Source organism: Anomaloglossus baeobatrachus, chromosome 2, assembly GCF_048569485.1.
Source record: "Anomaloglossus baeobatrachus isolate aAnoBae1 chromosome 2, aAnoBae1.hap1, whole genome shotgun sequence".
In the NCBI taxonomy this organism is placed as follows: Eukaryota; Metazoa; Chordata; class Amphibia; order Anura; family Aromobatidae; genus Anomaloglossus; species Anomaloglossus baeobatrachus.
In genome coordinates this window covers 747,486,168-747,510,018 of record NC_134354.1, presented here as the reverse complement: position 1 = coordinate 747,510,018, position 23,851 = coordinate 747,486,168, and the positions used below count along the sequence as shown (strand labels likewise).

The 23,851-nt window shown below is 42.5% G+C and overlaps 1 protein-coding gene across 3 annotated transcripts in view; it reads left to right on the top strand.

Annotated features, from left to right (window-relative positions):
• The window catches only part of DYNC2H1 (dynein cytoplasmic 2 heavy chain 1), an 852,364-nt gene that overhangs the window by 812,747 nt on the left and 15,766 nt on the right, over positions 1–23,851 (top strand). For all 3 annotated transcript variants that reach the window (XM_075337457.1, XM_075337458.1, XM_075337455.1), the window contains exons 86-87: positions 11,885–11,994; positions 20,867–20,948. In XM_075337457.1, coding sequence (XP_075193572.1) covers positions 11,885–11,994; positions 20,867–20,948 — 192 coding nt within the window. The remainder of the gene's footprint in view (positions 1–11,884; positions 11,995–20,866; positions 20,949–23,851) is intronic.

Sequence of the window (23,851 nt, the reverse complement as noted above, 5' to 3'; positions counted from 1 at the left end):
TCTTCTTTTTCTTCTGATTTGACTGCACTGTGTGGAAGAGACTAGCATTAAGGCATAGTTCAGATGACTATAGACATTTTCGGAGCAATCACATTGGCCCATTGCAGAAGTCACTGGCTCCAAGTGCTTTGGCTGCATCACAAACTGGTGCAGGAGCTGCCCGATGTTACAGTACATGCATTATTCTAGATCAGTTTGGTGCATGCTGCAAATCTTTTCACGCCTGTGCACTGCATCATTGGCTAATATTGGTTGGTGTGCTGTCATTGTGCAAATGAACAGCTCACTGACCGAAAATACGGCCTGAACGATGCCTGAGATTATGTTCATACAAAGAGTGCAGAAATGTCTCTTGTAGATTTCCCTTAGGACACATTCTCAAGGCAGTATATCTTGTCCTTGTTCTGTTTATTTGAAACCCCCTATGGGCCCTAAGAGGTAATGGAGCTATATACATTCCTTTTTAAAAGAGTACCTTTCGCCAAATTTTTCATGCTGAACTGCACACACCATGTAATAGAGGCTGCAGAGTGGAATAAAACATTTTCTTTTTTTTATTTTGCCTCTCGATGAAGGAGATATGAGTTATCAAAGTATCTGGTACCTAATGAGTTAACTTTTGTTAAAGGGAACCTGTCACCAGATTTGGCGGTTATAAGCTGCAGCCACCACTAGAGTTGAGCGAGTATCTAACTATTTGTACTCGCGATACTCATATTGAGTATTGTCTAATACTCGTGTATTCATTACGAATAGCATGTGCAATACAAGTCAATGGGGAAAACTCGCAAAGTAACGAGTAACCTGAATGCCGTACTATTCGTGCGAATAGTAAATAGTGTGGCATTCGGTTTGCGAGGTTTCCCCATTGACTTGCATTGCACACACTATTCGGAACAAATACGCGAGTATTAGACAGTATTCGCTATGAGTATAGTGAGTGCAATAGCCACCACCAGTGGGCTCTTATATACAGCATTCCAGAATACAGAGCCCAGGCCACACTGTATAACATAAAAAACACTTTTATAATACTCACCTAGGGGGGACCGTCTGGTCCGATAGGTGACGCTGCTCTCCGGTTTGGTGCCTCCTTTCTACTGCGATCGCCGTCCTCCTTCTTCTGAGGCCAGTGTGCATGACGTGTCCTACGCCATGCACACTAGCCAGCATTGAGGTCCTGCGCAGGCACACTTTGATATGCCCTGCTCATAGCAGATCAGAGTATTGTAGTGTGCATGAGCAAGCAGTCTTTAACCTTTACTCATGCCTGCGCATTACAGTACTTTGATCTGCCCTCAGCAGGGCAGAGCAAAGTGCGCCTGTGCAGGACCGCAATGCAATGCCGGCCTAGGCTAGATAGGAGGATGGAAATCGCAGCAGAGAGGAGGCGCCAGACAGGAGAGCAGCAACACCCATCGGATCGAACTGCCCCCCCCAGGTGAGTATTATATAAGTGCTCCTGGATGTTATGCAGCGCGGCCTGGGCTCTAATATACAGAGTGGAATGCTGTGTGTGATATATATATATATATATATATATATATATATATATATATATATATATAGGAGATTAGTGATGATGGCTGAAGCTTATAGTCGCCAAATCTGGTGACCGTTTCCCTTTAAGTCCAAGTGGGTGTTATCAGATAGTTTTCACTGGAGGAGTGTACTTCTGCTCCCTGAATGATGCTGACCAATTAGCAGTCAGCAACACTCTGGAAAATGAACATACCCCACATTAGCATAGAGCAGTTTTCTTATGACTCGCTCACACAAGCGTATAACAAGGACAAGGGCTATCTGATGTTTTATCACATAGTCCTTGGATCAATGTTATACTATTGGACAATGCCCACCAGCACTTTTTTTTTATAATGCCAACTCTGCATGAAAAATAAAAAATGCAGAATGCTGCCAGTGACAGCGTATATCAGATATTGTGCACCCATTCAAGTGTGTGGTGGTTGAGGGCAAATCATAGAGATTAGCTTGGATATCATCTGAGTGCACTCCATTTTACACCAACAGACAATAGAGATGGAAAAATTAAGTTCTCGATCTTCTCACCTGTGCTCCGATTCTCACATGCGAGAGAACTGGATCACAGTTAATGATATTCGGCTCAAACTAAACTGTGTTTAGAGTTTGAGCTGAGTTTCATTAGCATAATTGGGCTGATTCTCTTGCATGAGAGGACACACGCTTGCCTGACTCCAGCCTAAAGGCCCCGTTAAACGCAGCGACATCGCTAATGAGATATTGCTGGGGTCACGGAATTCGTGACGCACATCTGGCCTCATTAGTGATGTAGTTGCGTGTGACACCTACGAGCGACCGCTAACAATCAAAAATACTCACCTAATCGTTGACACGTTGCTCATTTTCAAAAAATCGTTGCTGGTGCTGGACGCAGGTTGTTCGTCGTTCCTGAGGCAGCACACATCGCTATGTGTGACACCCCGGAAACGACGAACAACAGCGTTCCTGCGTCCTCCGGCAACGAGGTGGGTGTACCGTTAATGCGGCTGGTATCCACCCCTCCGCTTCTATTGGCGGGCCGCTGTGTGACGTCGCTGTTACACCGCATGAACCTCCTCCTTAAAAAAGAGGTTGTTCGCCGCCCACAGCGATGTCGATATGAAGGTAAGTGTGTGTAACGCATCCTAGCGATATTGTGCGCCACCGGCAGCGATTTGCCCAAGATGCACAAACGACGGGGGTGGGTGCTTTCATGAGCGACATCGCTAGCGATGTCGCTGCGTGTAAAGCAGCCTTAAGTGTGTGAGATGTAATGACCTAGCCTTCATCTCCTGATGTAACCTATTGCATGATTAGAAAGTGCTGCAAGTAAAGCACAAATAGCTAACATCTTTCAGGTAAGGTCATTATATGAGCAGAGCAGAGGATGTCATTATACAGTTGCATCTCAATAAATTAGAATATCATCAAAAAGTTAATAAAAACAAATTGTTTAAAAGAACTGAGAGTCGTCAGTGGTCGATACCTTGATAGTTCTTTTAAACAATTTTTTTTGTCTCTACTGGCTAACATGGTACAAAGATATAGTTTACCTGTATCAAAAAGTTAATGTATTTCAAGTGTTCTATTTCAAGTGTTTATTTCTGTTAATGTTGATGACTATGGCTTACAGCCAATGAAAACCCAAAAGTCATTATCTCAGAAAATTAGATTAATTACCACAAAACATCTGCAAAGGCTTCCTAAGCATTTGAAATGGTTCCTTAGTCTGGTTCAGTAGGTTGCACAATCATGGGGAATACTGCTGAATTGACAGATGTCTAGGAGGCAGTCATTGGAACATTCCACAAGGAGGGTAAGACACAAAAGGTCATTGCTAAAGAAGCTGGATGTGCACAGAGTGCAGTATCCAAGTATATTAATGGAAAGTTGAGTGGAAGCAAAAAAATGTGGTAGAAAAAGGTGCGCAAGCAATCGGGATAACGGCAGCCTAGATAGAATTGTTAAGTAAAAGCTATTCAAAAATTTTGGGGAGATTCACAAGTAGAGTACTGCTGCTGGAGTCAGTGCTTCAAGAGCCACCACACACAGACGTATCCAGGACGTGGGCTACAACTGTCACATTCCTTGTGTCAAGCCACTCGTGACCAATACACAACACCAGAAGCCTCTTCCCTGGGCCAAGAAGAAAAAGAACTGGACTGTTATCAATGGTCCGAGGTGTTTTTAGATGAAAGTAAATTTTGCATTTCATTTGAAAATCAAAGTCCCTGAGTCAGGAAGAAGAGTGGAGAGGCCACAGTCCAAGCTGCTTGAGGTCTAGTGTGAAGTTTCCACAATCAGTGATGGTTTGGGGAGCCATGTCATCTGCTGGTGTAGCTCCACTGTGTTTTATCGAGACCAAAGTCAGCACAGCCATCTACCAGGAAATTTTAGAGCCTTTAATGCTTCCCTCTGCTGACAATCTTTTTGGTGATGGAAATTTCACTTTCCAGCAGGACGTGGCACCTGTCCATACTGCCAAAAGTACCAATACATGGTTTAATAACCACAGACCAGCAAACTCGCCTGACCTAAACTCCATAGCAAATCTATGGGGTATTGAAAGAGGAAGATGAGAGACACCAGACCCAACAATGCAGAGGAGCTGAAGGCTGCAATCAAAGTAACCTGGGCTTCCATAACACCCCAGCAGTGCCACAGGCTGATCGCCTCCATGCCACGCCGCATTGATGCAGTAATTCATGCAAAAGGAGCCAACACCAAGTATTGAGGCATTTACTGTACAGACTTTTCAGTAGGTGCCAACATTTCTGGGTTTAAAATAATTTTTTCATTTGGTCTTATATAATATTCTGATTTTCTGAGATAATGAGTTTTCATTGGCTGTAAGCCATAATCATCAACATTAACAGAAATAAAAACTTGAAATAGATCCCTCTGTGGGTAATGACTCTATATAATATATAGAAATAGATCCCTCTGTGTGTAGTGACTCTATTTAATATATAAAAATAGATCCCTCTGTGTGTAGTGACTATATAATATATAGGAATAGATCCCTCTGTGTGTAATGACTCTATATATAATATATAGAAATAGGTCACTCTGTGTAGTGACTATATAATACTAGCTGTACTACCCAGCTTCGCCCGGGTTAATAACAAAATAGAATGTATTAACAAAACTTTATTCTGCACACAAAAACCACAAAACAAATAGATAGAAATGTAATTATTAAAAGGCAAAAATTAAGCTAATAGAAGCATTTCCCAACATTTGCCAACATATATTTCAAAACCACAGATATTCCACACAGCTTTAACTAAATTGGCCAGGTAATGTGCTCCGTCTGTCTCTTTCCAGGTCTGTCTCTTTCCCCGTCTATTTCTCTGTCTCTTTCTCTGTCTGTCTCTATCAAGGTCTGTGTCTTTCCCCATCTATCTTTGTCTGTCTCTCTGGCTGTCTCCTCCTTCCCTGTCTGCCTGTTTCTGTCCCTGTCTGCATGTCTCTCTTTCTGCATGTCTGTCTCTTTCCCCGTCTGTCTCTTTCCCCGTCTGTCTGTTTCTGTCTCTCTTTTTTGTTTGTCTATCTCCATGTTTCTTTCCCCATCTGTCTCTTTCCCAGGTCTGTCTCTTTCCCCGTCTGTCTCCCCGTCTCTTTGTCTGTGTCTTTTCCTGTCTTTCTCTTTCCCTGTCTGCCTGTCTTTGTCTGTCTCTGTCCCTGTCTGCATGTCTGTCTGTCTCTTTCCCCGTCTGTCTCTTTCCCCGTCTGTCTCTTTCCAGGTCAGTCTCTTTCCAGGTCAGTCTCTTTCCAGGTCAGTCTCTTTCCAGGTCAGTCTCTTTCCAGGTCAGTCTCTTTCCAGGTCTGTCTCTTTCCAGGTCTGTCTCTGTCTCTCTTTCACCATCTGTCTCTGTCTGTCTCTTTCACCGTTTGTCTCTGTCTGTCTCCATCTCTCTGCCTGTCTCTCTGCCTGTCTCTCTGTCTGTCTCTCTGTCTGTCTCTCTGTCTGTCTCTCTCTGTCTCTATCCGTCTCCCCACCGACATCTTATTACCTCACATATAAGCTTCTTATACTATGAATGTCTTTTGTTCCTATAGCAACCACTCACAGCTCCTACTAATAACCTGTAGTTCCAGGCTCCATTTACTTTAATAAAGGCATGTTTTTTGGAGAGTAACTGTAAAGCACGGGGTTACATTTTCCTGTCAAAACATAGTCTACGACGTTCCCTGGGTCACGTGAGGTGTCTGTGCAAAATTTTGTGATTGTAAATGCGACGGTGCGGATACACTTTTCGTTTCACTTTTTCCCCATTATGTAGATAGGGGCAAAATTGATTGGTAAATTGGAACGCGCGGGGTTAAAATTTCGCCTCACAACATAGCCTATGACGCTCTCGGGGTCCAGACATGCGAGTGTGCAAAATTTTGTGGCTGTAGCTGCGACGGTGCAGATGCTAATCCCGGACACACACACACACACACACACACACACACACACACACACACACACACACACACACACAGCTTTATATATTAGATATAGAAATAGATCCCTCTGTGTGTAATGACTCTATATAATATATAGGAGTAGACCACTGTGTTTGTAATGACTCCATATAATATACAGGAATAGATCCCTCTGTGTGTAATGGCTCCATATAATATGCGTTTCCGTTTTTGTTTTGAGTTACTGAAATAAATTAACTTTTTGAAAATATTCTAATTTATGGAGATGCACTTGTATGTCTCCACAGGAGTAGCCTGCTATGTTCTCACTAAAAAAGCGATTACAAGTTGCTTTGAGCACAACAGACATAAGTGACTGGACTGGCAGTGTGGGTGAAGGGAGTACAACAGAGCTGACAGTGCCTTGAGAGGAGGATAGTTGATAAAATGGTTTGTAATGTGACACAGCTAAACTCAGTGTACCTTTCCCCTCACATCATCCTTATCTGAATGGGGTTTGTTATCTGCTGTAGTCTCCCAACACTTTCTAATCTTGCAGGAGGTTAAACCAGGAGATCAGGGCTGTATTTTTTACATCTCTCAAACTGAGAAACCTGCTGTAAGTTATGGTGAGGCTGTTCTTCTTTCTACAGTATCTTGCTGCATGCATATGAGACTTCATAACGTAACCCACTCTAACATTGGAAAACATGACTGCTGTTGTGCTGAAACAGATCCACACCCGTCCTTGGGTTGTGTCTGGTATCAGCTTGTCACTTCAGTAGACCTGACCTGTAATACCAGCTTGTATTTCTAAACCCTTACAACCACTTTACAGAAATTTCTATATGTTTGACATGAAGCACAATGTGAGGTGATGCTGATTTTCCCCTGCATGGTGCATTAACAGTTGAGTTGTATATGGATTTATCTGTGCCCTTATGAGTATGTTGTGCACCATGGTACAGCATGCGCCTCCATAGGGAATATTTTTCTTTGCTTATAGTTAATATGTGCTACGAGTTTGATTTTGCTGTCACATTTGGTTTGATGTTCTGAATGAATTACCTGAGGATGAATTAATTAATTCAAGCATGTTTCATTATTTAATCATTCAAGGTTAATTCATTCAGTAAATTGGTCCACAATACTGGAGGTGATGAACATCTAAAGAAGTGATGTGGCCTAAAACAATGTTATTAGGGGATTGGACTGATTAACTTCACTTTTCAGGCACTATATAAACAAAAGTATTGGCATACATATCCTACTCATTGAATTCACGTTTTTATACAGTTCCATGTTCCCCAGTGTGTAACATATGACCCCTCTCCATGACGTCTGCCTTTACTAAGAGCTCAGTGATACCAGCTCAGTCCTGTAATAGGAGCCACTGGTGTAACACGTCCGTTCATGACATTTTTTCCTCAATCTTCCCCCATCAGCTTTGAGTTATATTATTGAAAGATGGAAGAAACCGCAGCAACTCAACCAAGAAGTGGAGACCCCATAATGTTACAGAGCGGTGGGCAGAAAAGTCACAACTGCTCTGCTGACTCCATAACTGAAGAGTCCAGACCTCCTCTGGTAACATCAGCACAAACAGTGCGCTCACCAGGAGCTTCATGGCCGAGCAGCTGCAGCAGCCATACAACACCAAGTACAATGTAGAAACGTACATCACCAAGCACAATGTCGAGACGTACATCACCAAGCACAATGCTGAGCGTCAGATGTACCAGTGTTAAGCCGCCACTACTGGACTCTGGAGGAAACATTTTCTGTACAGTGACGGATCACATGTCTGTATCTGATGGATGAAGTTGTGTTTAGTGAATACCAGGAGAACGTTACCTGTCTGACTACATTGTGTCAGCTGTAAAGTTTGGAGGAATAAGTCCTGTTTTTCAGGGGTCGGCCCCAGCCTTAGTTCCAGTCAAGAGAATTCTTAATTCATTCAGAAAATTTAGAAGATTTTCATTCATATTGTCATCGGTGTGCCATATGTGTGTCTCTAACAAATATAGATTCATGCCATAAAAACAGCAATGTATGTATAAGTTGGATGCAAAATGAACGTTCCATATAATATCTGATATTTTTTTTCCCCATAGTTAAATGAGCGAGTCTACTGTGATATATGGAAGACAATACTGTATGCTGTGATTTTTTTTTTTTTTTTTATATTGACACTCGGTCCGTTTGGAAAAAAAAAAATGTTCTTTGAACAGTCCTATTGAACTACATTGGTTAGTGTGCTGTCCAATTTTACTCGGACTGCACATGTTCTTATAACACGATTGGATGAACGAGTCCTAAGCCAAATCATTACCAGCAATTTCCATAGCTTTCCAAAAGATTTTTTCTGATTACAGAATAAAAAAAGTATCTACGACTACTTGTCAATCATGCCGCTATGGATCTGACACCAGCAAACTGCAGGAATGAGTAATGGTATTAAATCGGCATTTTTGCAAACTCTGTGGCAGCACTTTTTTGTTATAAAAGCATCCTTAAAATTGTATTAGTAATTTGATAAAATGCTGCTAATACATTATAGGGGTAAATTCTCTTCATAGGTTCCCTTTGGGCACGTGCACATGTTATAATTGGACAAGTGCTATCGGTGGTTTTAATGGATATCACTCATACCCATGTTCTTTTATGGGCCTGTGTACATCAGATTCTTTCCTGAGACCAAGTGGTCCGAGGAAAAAATCGGTGACACGTTCAATTTTGATCCGAGTGTTGAAACAAAATCAGAAATGTAAGTCTAATGGTCCATGGAAAACATTTGGCCACACTCAGATGACATGCAAGTGCCACCCAAATTTCAAGGACTGACTAAATGGAGGAGGTGGAGAAATGTTTTTTATTTTTTTTTTTTATTCCCCACCTAGCCTAGTTGAGAACCTGATGGAAATGTGAGTGTAGATGTGAACCTGATGTAAATGTGAGCATGTATGTGAACGTGATGTAAATGTGAGCGTAGATGTGAACCTGATGGAAATGTGAGCGTAGATGTGTACCTGATGGAAATGTGAGCGTAGATGTGTACCTGATGGAAATGTGAGCGTAGATGTGAACCTGATGGAAATGTGAGCGTAGATGTGTACCTGATGGAATTGTGAGCGTAGATGTGAACCTGATGGAAATGTGAGCGTAGATGTGTACCTGATGGAAATGTGAGCGTAGATGTGAACCTGATGGAAATGTGAGCGTAGATGTGTACCTGATGGAATTGTGAGCGTAGATGTGAACCTGATGGAAATGTGAGCGTAGATGTGAGCCTGATGGAAATGTGAGCGTAGATGTGTACCTGATGGAAATGTGAGCGTAGATGTGAACCTGATGGAAATGTGAGCGTAGATGTGAACTTGATGGAAATGAGAGCGTAGATGTGAACTTGATGGAAATGTGAGCGTAGATGCGAACCTGATGGAGATGTGAGCGTAGATGTGAACCTGATGGAAATGTGAGCGTAGATGTGAACTTGATGGAAATGAGAGCGTAGATGTGAACTTGTTGGAAATGTGAGCGTAGATGCGAACCTGATGGAGATGTGAGTGTAGATGTGAACCTGATGGAAATGTGAGCTTGATGGAAATGTGAGCGTAGATGTGAACTTGATGGAAATGTGAGCGTAGATGTGAACTTGATGGAAATGTGAGCGTAGATGTGAACCTGATGGAAATGTGAGCGTAGATGTTAACTTGATGGAAATGTGAGCGTAGATGTGAACTTGATGGAAATGTGAGCGTAGATGTGAACTTGATGGAAATGTGATGGAAATGTGAGCGTAGATGTGAACCTGATGGAAATGTGAGCATAGATGTGAACCTGATGGAAATGTGAGTGTAGATGTGAACCTGATGTAAATGTGAGCGTATATGTGAACGTGATGTAAATGTGAGCGTAGATGTGAACCTGATGGAAATGTGAGCGTAGATGTGTACCTGATGGAAATGTGAGCGTAGATGTGTACCTGATGGAATTGTGAGCGTAGATGTGAACCTGATGGAAATGTGAGCGTAGATGTGAACCTGATGGAAATGTGAGCGTAGATGTGTACCTGATGGAAATGTGAGCGTAGATGTGAACCTGATGGAAATGTGAGCGTAGATGTGAACCTGATGGAAATGTGAGCGTAGATGTGAACTTGATGGAAATGTGAGCGTAGATGTGTACCTGATGGAATTGTGAGCGTAGATGTGAGCCTGATGGAAATGTGAGCGTAGATGTGAACCTGATGGAAATGTGAGCGTAGATGTGTACCTGATGGAAATGTGAGCGTAGATGTGAACCTGATGGAAATGTGAGCGTAGATGTGAACTTGATGGAAATGTGAGCGTAGATGCGAACCTGATGGAGATGTGAGTGTAGATGTGAACCTGATGGAGATGTGAGTGTAGATGTGAACCTGATGGAGATGTGAGTGTAGATGTTAACTTGATGGAAATGTGAGCGTAGATGTGAACCTAATGGAAATGTGAGCGTAGATGCGAACCTGATGGAGATGTGAGTGTAGATGTGAACCTGATGGAAATGTGAGCGTAGACGTGAACCTAATGGAAATGTGAGCGTAGATGTTAACTTGATGGAAATGTGAGCGTAGATATGAACTTGATGGAAATGTGAGCGTAGATGTGAACTTGATGGAAATGTGATGGAAATGTGAGCGTAGATGTGAACCTGATGGAAATGTGAGGATAGATGTGAACCTGATGGAAATGTGAGTGTAGACGTGAACTTGATGGAAATGTGAGTGGAGGTATGAACCTGATGGAAATGTGAGTGTAGATGTGAACGTGATGGAATGTGAGTGGAGATATTAACCTACTTTTTCTCGTTAGTATTTTAGATCAGTATTTGTAAGCCAAAACCTACAGTGCAGAAATATAATGGTAAGACTTTCACATCTGCTGTGCTTTGGATTCCGTCCTGGTTTCGTGTTCAGACTCTACTAATGCAAAATGCTGACCGAAATACAAAAATGTTAAAGTGGCCCTGGGACTTATTTCCTTGGCCATATTTGCTCTCATGTTCTTTATATTTTGGATATGATCTAAGCAAAATAAAATAGGAAAGAAATTCCCAAATGAAAACCTCCCACTTTCCTGCTTCGGAATCGGGTAGCGCACGGTGGAGAAACTCTGCCATGTAAATAAGCTCTCATCAGAAGCTGCATCACTGGGATCTGAAATCAGAGCAGAAAGCAATTAATTTCAGAACAAAACCCGAGGTGAAATTCCACGCACTTGGACTTAAAATAGTTCTCATCCCTCATGGGCTGTTAATTACTTGAGCACTGTGATCACTGTTTTGACAGATCAAGGAGGAGATAGCTTTATGCTATTTTGACAGCAATCAATCTCACTGGTTTATATGTGAGTCCTCTCTGGAGATGGCACTTGTACTGCAATTAATACACCAGACGCTTCTTTATTAGCATTTACAATTAGCCAGGCTGCACAGTGTTGTTATATTTTATACATAGTTGCTCCGGGAAAACTTTATCAAAGCGTTTTTTTTATACTTTGCACATTCTTCTGCAAAGTGTGCACACTAGATGACACCAACAGCAACAGCATTAGATTGTACCGATACTAAAAGCAACACAGGGCTGTAAGGTCTTCCTACAAGTGGGCCATCGGAAAACCAGCAGACTTACAAATGCAGCTCTAGATGTGATTCCTAAGAAAGGAAAGGTATCCTCATAAAATGTTCATTTTATTAGCAAGATGGAGAGATTACTTGTATAGCCATTCTGACATCATGACAATATAAATACATAAGTCTCATCAGGCGTACTAGATCTATTAGTGTAATGTACAGTATGCAGGTTGTGTTGTGATGTCTGATGACAGATATGATTTAATCATGTTAAGCTTTTGTTTTCACTTCCACTATAATATTCCATGTTCCTTTCTGATTTGTTTTATCAAAACAGAATTGGGTAGAGAAAGCCGAGAAGCAGATGCTGTTATCAGATACCCTTGATTTGTCGGAGCTTTTTCATCCAGATACATTTCTTAACGCTCTACGTCAGGAGACTGCAAGGTAAATATACTGAAAAGTTTCTGTCCTATAAGCAAGAAAAAGTACATTACAACAAGTGATTTTCTAGATTACATTTCCCATAGTCTTTTTGAAAAATAAAAGCGGTGATCTTTTGGTCTCGCTCCTCTCTCTGCTTTCTCCGCTCCTTCTGCCCCCACTCTCTCCTCTCTTCCTCCTCTCTCTGTTCTCTCTATCCGCTCTTTCTCCCAGGCCCATTGCAAAAATGTTCCCTTCAGTACCTATGCTTTAAAGACACTACTGATGAAAAGTTAGGGATACTTGGCTTTCGAGTGAAATTTTAGCATGATCCCACAAAACGCATGCAAACCTTTTCAAGTGAACTTAATGTGACCTTTTCTAAACTTTTGAATTCCCATGTCCAACTGTTCAGTATTTCAGTACGTTTGCTGTTCACTGATGAAAGTCGATTCACGCTGAGCAGATATGATGGCGGCCATAGATGTTGGAGATGTCATCAGCTACTGTTGTCACCACACGAGCCTTTGGTGGTGGTGGTGTTACGGTGTGGTCAGGTGTGTCTAGTAGTGATGAGCAAGCACTAAAATATTCGAGAGCAGGTCTGAAGCTTGGACGGACTCGATTCAAGTAATGAGTATAATGGAAGTCAATGGGAAATTCAAGTATTTTTTCCAGAAGTCCTTACCAGGAGGGAAGGGGGGCAGTAAAATCTGAAATGGATGGAAACAGTGCTCAAATGGATTAGGGAAGAGGCCAGACGCATCTGACTCCCGTGTCACTTCTGGGAAAAATGTTGTCAGCATATTACTCTACTTTTACAGACTAACAATAAAACATACAAAACCGAAGGTAAAATGGACTTCACAGGAAAAAAATGTTAGGAAACATTCTTTCCTGCATAATGACTTGTATATAAGGCAAAATTAAAAAGAGGAGAAAAAAAAACAAAACACCTCCTCCACCCCTTAATAGCCGAGCCTTCTCTTACCATATTTCCCAATCGCTTATGACTACAGTAGATGACATAGTAGAGGGGGAAATGTCACCGGTAAATGTAATTTTAACATTATACTACCTTATCTAGGCATGTGGTGTGTGACATGATCAGACACACCCTGTTTAATTTATGAAGATACCCTGAAAGTCACAAAGCCTACGAGGACAATGCCAGAACCACTAAAAATTAGATGGGAAAGCGACTTTGATGCTCCTTGTATTAGACATAAAGAAGGGCCTCTCACATTCTGTTAAAATGTTTAGGTAGAGAAACTCCTAGACTCATAAAGCCTATGTACTAAGTGCAAGGGCTGCCAAAAATTGAAGCGACTGCAATACGCCCTGGAAGACATGTAGAGCAGAGGGCCTCAGAAAACATTTTTTTTTTCCCATTTTAAGGAGTGAGATTCCTAGACTGGTAAAAGCTATGCACCAAGTGCAAGGGCTGAAAAACATTAACCGCTGGTGGGTATACATCTATATATGTAAGAGATTTGTAGATGTAGACCTCATACACATCCTGAAAAAATAATGAGGGCATCATACACACCCTTCAAAATTTAAGGACGCATGATGACCCTCAAAAATTTCAGAGCAAGGTCCGGCTGACGAATAGCCAAAAATTTAGAGGAAGGGCCGCCTGATGACCTTCTAAGATTTTGGAGCAAAAGTCGCCTGATAACCCTTCTAAAATTCTGGATCAAGGAATTTGGCGCAAGGACCACCTGATGACCTTGTAAACATTTTGAGCGAGGGATGCCTGAGGATCCTCTAAAAATTTTGAGCGAGGGACACCTGATAGCCTTCTAAAAATATGAAGCAAGAGACACTTGATGATCAATCTAAAAATTTTGAGCAAGGGCTGTCTGATGACCCATTAAATATTTGGAATGAGGGCTGTCTGATGAAACAAAACATTTGGAGCAAAGGCCACCTGCTGACCCTCTAAAGATTTGGAGTTAGGGCCGCCTGATGATCCTCATAAAAGTTTGACTGAGAGCTGCCTGTTTACACTCTAAAAATTTAGAGCAAGGGCTGCCTGTTGACCCTCTAACAATTTGGAACAGGGGATGCTGATTTACCTGATGATCCTCAAAAGATTTGTAGCGAGGGCTGCTTGATGATTTTGACCTAGGCCCATCTGTTTACCCTCTAAAATTTTGAAGTAAGTGCCGCCTGATGACCCTCTAAAACTTTGGAGCAAGGGCCACATGATGACCCAGTTGATATGGTGAAGGAGGAAGAGACAAAAGAAGAAACCATGAACTGTATACCCTTTTTTGGGTGTCAAGAGGTGCAGTAGAATACACCAGAAAAAAAGAGGAATATTTGAATTGGCTCTAAATACCTCTGCTGCCATCCGGTGGGGTTGAGATGTCTTGGCCAATCAAGACCTTGTTCATTTTGATAAGAGTTAGCCTGTAAGCATTTAAAGGTGACAGTCTGTTGCGCCTAACAGTTATGCCCCCGGCGGCACTAAAATCCCACTCTGACAAAACGCTAGCAACAGGGCAGGCAGGCCAGCACCTCCGAGGTGTAGAGGGACTGTTCATGTAACATGTCCAGCTTTGATACCAAATAGTTGTACATCACGGAGGATGCTGGTACGGTCAGTTAGGTGCTCTGTCATCAGCTTCAAAAATGTATCCCTCCTTGTCATACTGGCCCATGCATCAGGACCCAGGCGCTTGGAGAGTCTAATGAAACCGTCCCAGTCCTTTGATAATGTTCCTCTGCCTCCGTTGGACCAGGTGTGTGTCTCCCTCATCTCTCCTCCTTGGTTGCCCAAGGAACTATGACCTGTGCCGCCAGCATTGTCAGGTGGGAATTTTTGTACTAATTTGTTCTACTAGAGCAGGGGTCGAGAAGGGTCCACAATCCAATAATCAGTGTTGTCCAAAATGTGTATTACTTGAGGGTCCTGGGAAAGGCAGCGGGACATACAGTGAGCCATGTGTGCCAGACTCCCAACATGAGATAACTGGAGTAGAAAATAGCGCAATGGGGGCTTAATTAGTTAATGCAAATTGATAATAAGAGGGAAGCTTCTCACCTGAAGTGGTTGTGTGAGACACAACTACTGATGAACAGAGAAACGACTGCTGCAGATCCACAGATGAAATCACCAGAAAAATGCTGAATGGAGTTCGATGTGGTTCCTCCACGCTGCCCTGAAAAACTAAATGTGACAAGTCCAATTGGATTCTCTTGAATACTGTTTGGCGTAAATGTTTCATGACAGTGCAAGTTATCGCTATTGAAGAACTCAGGTTTATACACATATAACAAATATGTTCATTTAAGCACTATATGAATCAATTGTATGTTAATCACTATTTGAACTTTATCACTTCATGTGCTCTAGTTGGCTTTTTTTTCAAACACAAACTACATAAGGTATGTTGTGCTACATGCTTTCTGTTATGATTTTATCCTGACGAAGAGCCGAGTGGGCCTTGAAACGTATAGCTAACAAACAATACCGTATTCTAAAAAATCCAGTTGGATTTATCACGCTCGGTTTTTCACAGCAACTCTGAGGAACTACATTACACTCCATTCAAACTCCCAACAGGAAAGACTTCCCTATCCCGAACAGGAGGACAACTGTACATCTCCTCCTCCTCCACCCCTTCAGCCCATCCACGTTGAACAAATGGGATGAAGCTGGTGAAGCAGTACCCTCTGCAAAGCAGACAACCATCTCCTGTTCCTCCTCCATCCCCTCCCTCCTCATTATTGCTCAATCTGCCTTGAGAACATGAGATGAGGCTGGGTTGAGTAGTATCACCTTTTGTACTTTCTTCCCCATCTCCACCTGGTCCACATGCAAAGCTTCCTTTTTTATTGTGAGCAGCGAGCGTTTGAGTAGACACAGAAGCAGGATGGTTACGCTGATTATGGCATCGCTCACCATCTTGGTTGATTTCTCAAAGTTTTATAGTACCTCACAGATGTCAGACATTCATGGCCACTCGTCGATTCTTATTTGCGCAGGCTGACTGGAATACCAATAGGCATTTTGTAGCTGGTATTCATCTACTGCCCTCTGCCGCTCACAATGCCTTGCCAACATGAGTAATGTGGAGTTCCAGCACATAGGCACGTCACACACCAGTCGGTGAGCTGGCCCTTGCCAGCGCTGCTGCATGGCCAGACCAGCGGCAGCTGTGGCTGAAGTGCGGAAATGGATGCGCACGTGGCGTACCTTCACAAGTAGCTCACGCAAATCTGAATAGGTTTCCAGAAATTGCTGAATCACTAAGTTGAGCACGTGGGCCAGGCATGGTACATGTGATCTTGACAAGTTTCAGAGATGCCACCAGGTTACGGCTATTATCACACACAACCAGTAGCGTAGCTACCGGGGAGGCAGAGGGTGCATATCTACCACTATATATTCAACATATAGCAGTAATATCAGTGTCATCTGCTGAGGTTACACAATACCCACGATTAGTCTGTGGCACTGTAGTTATCATGGTTACCTGGTTAGTGGCCCAATGAGATGTTTCGCCCCCCATGAGCTGAACCCTTAGCTACGCCACTGCACACAACCATGCTTGGATGTAGGTTCAGCGGTACGAGACACAGATTTGTCTGGTTTGTTATAGCTTTCAACAACTCTGCGGCAGTTTGCTGTTTGTCACCTAAAGATATGAGTCTCAGCAGAGCCTGCTGCTGCTTCATCGAAGCAGGGCTTCCAGCTTGTGACTGATCTGAAAAACATACTCTGAGATGACAATTTGGAGATGGAGAGGATCCAGGAACTGGTGTAGGAGGTAGACGAAATCCTGATTAGGGTCTGCAATCCTTCGGGTTGGTAGCTTGTGTGACGTCCCAGGGTCTGACTCTTTCCCAGCCTCCACAAGGTTCACCCAGTGTGCCGTCAGGAAAACGTAATCGTCCCTGGCCATGAGCACTTTTTCACATGTTTGTCACTAAGTGGACCTTCCCAGTAGCTACATTGGTCAGGGCACTTGTGATGTTATGGGAAACATGCTGGTGTAAAGCTGGCACAGCACACTTGGAGAAATAGTGGCAGTTAGGGACCGACTACCAAGGGACAGCCACCACCATGAGATTGCGAAATGGTTCAGTGTCCACAAGCCTAAACTGCAACATTTCCAGGGCAAGCAGTCTTGAAATTTGCTTTTGGTTCTGTGGGTGGGTAGCTGGGTATTTACATTTTTGTTCCTAGGCTGAGATAGGGACAGCTGAACGCTGAGCTCTAAAGTCAGATCTCCTTCCTACAACAACACTCCCTCAACTGATTCCAGAGGACCATGGGCCAAGCATCACTTCACCAGGTCTTATATAAAATCTGATAATGCAGTGCAGCCTGTCAATCACAGTAATGCCAGTAGTCAACATGGCTCTGGCATTACCATTTATGGCAGGAAAACCCTGCATGTTGATTGGCTGTCACAAAACGTGAAGCAGGGACAATAGCATGGCGTTCAAACATCCACGTTCTCGATAGAGAAAGGAGCATGTTGAGCACCCCAATGTTGAATCGAATATAGAGCAGTGACGAGCACACTCGCTCATCACTAAAAATGAGCGAGCCCTTGGAGGTTCCGTTTGCTGGCAGCAAACAAATTGAACCTCCACTTGTCCGAACCCGGCCCACGGAGGTTCGGAATCACTGATTGGCAGTTTGAGTCTCCGCCCACATACAGCCAGCCATAGGCAGATCACTTCCGGGGAGGTTAGGTGGGCTTTTTCAAAAAAATTTTTTGTTACACACTACATGTAATCGTGCTGTTGTTACCCCCAGTGCGAGCCCTTCAAACACTGAAAGCGGCTCACACAGTGCTGAGCTCAGAGTTGCTTGCGCAAGTTATGTTCGCACGTAAAGTACCCGAACTCTAAACCCCAGCCCTGTGTTTTTAAGTTGATGTTCGGTTCCAATACCAAACCTCAGGTTCGCTCATCTTTACTCATCACTAGTGTCTAGTCAATAGAGAACCGCCCTATACTTTGTGAATGGTACAGTGACAAGCCTCTACTACTGGAATATCATCATTAATCCAGTCATTGTGCCTCTGCATGAACAACACAGGCCTTATTTCATCTTCATATACGATATTACTCCAGCTCATCGAGGTTGCATCATTAGGGAACGGCTGCTGGAGACTGGGCGACCTCAAATGGATCGGCTGACACTTTCTCCAGACCTGAATCCCATAGAAAAGCTATGGGATCAGCTGAGTTGCTGTGTAGAGGCTGTAACTCTGTACCCTAGAACCTTAATGACCTGAGTGCCAACCTTCAAGAAGAATGGGATGCCATGCCTCCGCAGACAATAACTCCACTTGTAGAAGACTTTGTTGTTAGCTGTAATTGATGCTCAAGGCAACACGACAAGTTATTGAGACACTGACATTTTGGGGGGTATATCCACCACTGTTGTTGGCTTCTGTTTCAATAAATTGTTTGCATGCTTCTACTTAAATGCCATACCTTCATGGTAAAATATCACTGTAGTGACAACTTTTTATGTTTTACATAAATTTCACACAAAAAACAGATATCCCTAATTTTTTGTGAGTAGTGTACATCCTAAGATATATGGTGCAAGATGAGCAGCTTTAAAAAAAAACCCAAAAAAAATCCTCTGTTGGAAGTTGTTTATGCTATATGCTTCTGTGTGGTCACAGGACTGTGATGTAAGATGCAGCCTGATATTACTTTTCATAGCATATTGTGAGAAACTGGAGTCCTTTAAAGAGTAACTAAACTATTTTGTTTTGTTCATTCTATTTTGCCCATCCTGGAAAGTTATGAAACTTTATGGAAAGTTATCAAACTTTGCAAATCACTTTATTAGAGATTTTGTGTTCACTGCTGTAAACAATAAATTTAAATTTATGTAAGTGGCTCCAAAACTCTAACCCAGTCTGTTAACCTGTCTTCAGCTGCATTCATAGCAGAACATACTCATTTGGAGTACCGCTGATGGCAGTGATTGGTCAGCACCTGTCTCCTCTTCTGAGTGTTGTGCTTAGGGTACGGTTCCACTTGTATTTTGCACGGACGAGTGCAATCCAATGAAACATCAGATTGCTCTCACTCTAGTGCAAAACTATGGGGCAGTGTACATCTGCAATTGATTTCTCATACCATAGCAGCATTCCGAATTAATCGCAGCATGCTGCGTTTGTCAGCGATTCTTAGTTCATGCAAACCCATACAAGTCTATGGGAGCGTGTGAAACATCGCACTGCACTCATATGTAATCTGAGTACAGTGCAATATAAGAAGAGACAGGTAGTGGAGGAGATGGGAAGAAAGTGCTCCCTCCCTCTTCTCCGCACCTGTGATGTGATCGCAAGATTGCGTCAGTCGCATGACCCTTAGCTGACGCTCACAGCAGAGGATCATAAGCATATCGCTTATAATGCTCTCGCATCGGAAGCTATACACTAGTGGAACCGTACCTTAATCAGAACAATCTCCCTCAGCAGCTTATCCCCAGAGTTAGTAAGATACTAAGATACAGATATGAAGCTGACCCATCACTGCCATCCTCTGTACTCCAAATGTTTATGATAAATAGAGTGGGGAAAAGCTTGGGTTGGACACCACTTACATGCAATTTTTAACCAGAATGCAGACAAATCTCCTAATAAAGTAATTTGTAAAGCTTCTTATCTTTCTATGCTACACAAAATGATAAAACAAAATATATAGAAGTTTACATAACTTTTTTTAAACTTCATTATAGTGTAAGAATGATTAAACCAATCAATTTCAACCACAGTGTAAACATAACCTTATGTAAATTAAACAAGACCACCTCTAAAGGAAGCACAACTTCACATCCGTTTCAAGCACGAGGAGGTAGCATCAGTTCCATCTCTACTTAAGAGGACCTTTCGCCAAATACTTCGTGTTGTCCTGCTCACACAATGTAAATAACAGTAACTGCACAACAGAATAAAACATTTTTTGTTTCTATTTTTTAGTACTGCCCCTCCCTGAACACTAACTGCCCAGCAATGAAAGATGAAAACTTTTAGTAATCACACTCAGGTCTGCTGTACTCATGGCCACTTGTAATCTCCAGGCAGGGAGATACAGCCCATCTGTCACTATTACTATTTAGGTCTCACTCAAAGAGGCAGTTCTACATTATTGTTGGGGGTGTGTTCATTTTACCCTGTGTGTTGAAGCCGGCTTATGATTGGTCTATGTCATACAGGGGAGAAAGTAGACATCAAACAATAAAATAAAAAAATGCTTAGTCTGTCTTGAGCTTAACGAAAAGAAATCTTATTAGTTGTCAACTATTTTGATTGGTAATATCTCCACGAAGGCAAAATAAAAAAAAAAAACTTATTCTGCCCTACAGCCACTATTACATTGTGTTTGCCGTTCATCCTGAAAAATTTGGTAAAACGTTATCTTTAAGTGGAACATGTGATTATCCTTCTCTTACTATTTTGGAAAGCACAACTATAGGGTAATGTAAAGGGAACAGTCACCCCCAGGCTCCATCTTGGTGGACTGAATAAGGTGCCTATAGGTGGCTGTAGATATGCAGTCTATTCTATTGGAGGAGCGCTAATTGTCTACATGTGTAATTAACATACTCATACCCAGAAAGCCTTGTCTGAAAGATGTCTCCGCAATAAGTCATTACCCCATGAGAGTGATCTTGTATAGAAATGTCATACACATAAAAATGTCTCCCAGTCTATACACAACACACACCTTCTGCTTGTTTTTATAGACAGACACAAGCCACATTGTCTTTCCCCGCAGTGTACAGTAGATCTGTGGCTTGGAGATTATTATAAACTGATGCTCTCCTTGTCTGGAGAACGCCTTTAATGCAGCTCACTGCAATGACCGCCATGTTTACCTTGTAATGTTTTATATCCCCCCCTAGAACAATGAACTGCTCCATGGATAACCTGAGATTTGTAGCATCTTGGAAAGGGAGGATTCATGATGCAAAGCTGCAAGTCAAGGTAATAAAGCAAACAATAAACGTCGTACACAGTGATGAAAACTTTACATTCAGGCGGCACGCTCTCTTCATTGGTATTCAGTTCAGTTCAATACATAATAAAATGACATGGAAGAAAAAAAATGGATTTAAAGCTCGGCTATGATTTACCTCTCCCATGTTTCCCCTATTAGTCAGGCAGCCTGGTGTGTTTTCCTCGTTACTTGGCATCCTCTGCACACAGTACATTGCGGCACACGACCTCTGTGTAAGTCAACAATTAAATTAACAACCCGCAGGATCATCTGGAGTGACTGCTGTCCCCCACCATTCACAACCATGCCGTAATAAGCTCCAGTACTGGAAATGTCAGCAGTTCCGGTGTATTTCTTCACTCACACGTCTATAGATCAGCAAGTTCTGCGCATGAATACCCAATACATCTGCACAGCTTTCTGAGGGAGCCGTACCTTACAGCCCAAACGCATAGGGAGTAGCTACTGTATCTAGGTGCAGGACGCTTAATAAAGACCCATTTAAATCAGCCTTTGATTTTAGGACTCTTAAAGCACAGAATGTTTGGCACCTTAGACTACTCCTGTGAAGTAGACTATATTTAAGACCAGCTATACACATCTGGGTTTTGCGGTACGACTACAGACCACAATGTACGGTCTGGCCGCATGTCTCCTGAACTGAGTTGTGAGCGGTAGAGCTGCCGTTAGGCTGCGGTCAAATGAATAGATATTCTCTCTCATGCGAGAGAATCGGATCAATAATTATGTTAATGATACTCGGATTAACCTCTGATCAGAGTTTGATGCGAGTGTCATCTTAGTGTGATTCAATTGTCTCGGAGGAGAGAATCATATCAGAGGAGAGGAGACTAGGGGGAACAAAATGTCTCCATCTTCTCCAAGTCATCTGAGTGAAGTCCAATGATTTCCACTGCGTGCAGTCCAATGATTTCCACTCACCCATAGACTTGAATGGGTGTGTGTCGTACAATTTGCGCTGACGCTACCAGGAAGTTGCAATTTTTTTTCTTCATGCCAATTCGGCATGAGAAAAAGAAATGCTGATCGGCACTGCTCCATAGTATAACATTGGTCTGAGTACTACCTGAAAGAACATCGGATATCCATCTTCCATGTTATACACTCAAGCCCTTAGTCCGGGAATTGTGGTCCGATACAGCGCTTCAAATCCTCTGCGCAGCCATGAACCCATGTGCAGTTCACGGAAAAATATATAAACATACAGAAGCATCAGATAGCCACATTGGTCCAGTAGCCACCTTTTTTTCTGTTCTCGACAGAGCAGAGAGCATCCTGTGTTTGTAAGTACGTGATCGTAGGTGCGTGCAAAAGGAACTGGCTAACTATTCATTTCCGTAGCTAAGCAAGCCCTTTTGCGATAGATAATGGGGCTGACATAGTGATTGAAATATCAACCAGCCCCCTCTACACACAGCACTGGTCATGTAGTAACAGAAAAATCTCTGTCCCCTATCGAGCACAATGCTGGAAGCGGAGTATCAAACCCAAGACCAGAATAGATACTAAAACACCCGTTGTAATTGTAAAAGTATAATAAGTTATTTTGCAACCCCTTTAAATAATAACGTTCAGCATACCTGAAGAGACCACTAGAGGGAGCATACTGCATACTAGTCTACATCCAGCCCAATAATAAGTCGGCATACCATAAACTCCAATAAAGCCTGAAAAAGATGTCGTGCACATACCTTTAGTAACTAATTTCAAATATATCACAATCATTTTTTATTTCTTTAGCACCAACATGTTCCTCAGCACTTTACAATTCAGCGGGAACTTGTATAAACAAGATAAGACATTACAGAGTAACACATAGCTCAACACATACCAAGAGGAGTGAGGGCTCTGCTCGGAAGCTACAATCTAGGAGGAAGTACGGTGGGATATAAAAGGTAAAAATAAATGGGCAATCCGTGTAAGGTCCAGCCATCAGTATAATAAATAGGGGCATTCAAATAACACTGCATGAACCCTTCACCAGCAAATATCTGTATAAGTACAGGTACAGAGTGCTACTGAGAGCCTGGAAGAGCGAACAGGTGATAGAATAATGAGGTAATTGGCTAGTATAAAGAAATGTGTTTTTAGAGCGTGCTTGAAGCTGTAGATATTGGGAATCAATCGGATGGTGGACAGTCCTGGATGGTGTATTCCAGAGAATGAAAAAAAAGTCCTGGAGACTGAATTGAAAGAGTCCGATTATAGGAGGATCTTAGTCATCGATTATTTGCGGATCGGAGGGCATGGGTAGGGTGATAGACAGAGATGAGGGAGGAAATGTAGGACTATGCAGAACTGTGGAGAGCTTTGTGGGTGAGAGAGATGAGTTTATATTGCTTTCTGTGGTGGATGAGCAAACAGTGCAATGACTGGCACAGGGTAGAAGAATCAGTTTAATGGCTGCAGAGAAATATGATCCTGGCTGCTGCGTTCATGTTAGATTGGAGAGGGGAGAGTTTAGTAAAAGGAAGACCAATTTGTAGAGAGTTTCAGTAGTCCAGGTGCAAATGAATCAGAGCAACAGCGATGAAAGATCTGAGTCAAATATAGCTCCATACAGTCAGCATGCTGCTTTGGAGTAATGGTAGAACAGATCTGTATTGACAGAGTAATGTTCTCTGCTCTCTTTCCCCCATACTCGGACACTATTCCCTGTGTGAGCATGGGAGAGAGCAGGACTCTCTTCTTGGCATCTATTTTGATTCTCAGTGGTTAAAGCCCAATTATTCAGTGATTTATTAACACTATTGATGAGCGAGCACTACCATGCTCGGTTACTCGGTACTCGTAACTAGTAAAGAGTGAACACTACCATACTCGGGGACTCGGTACTCGTAACTAGTAATGAGTGAGCACTACCATGTTT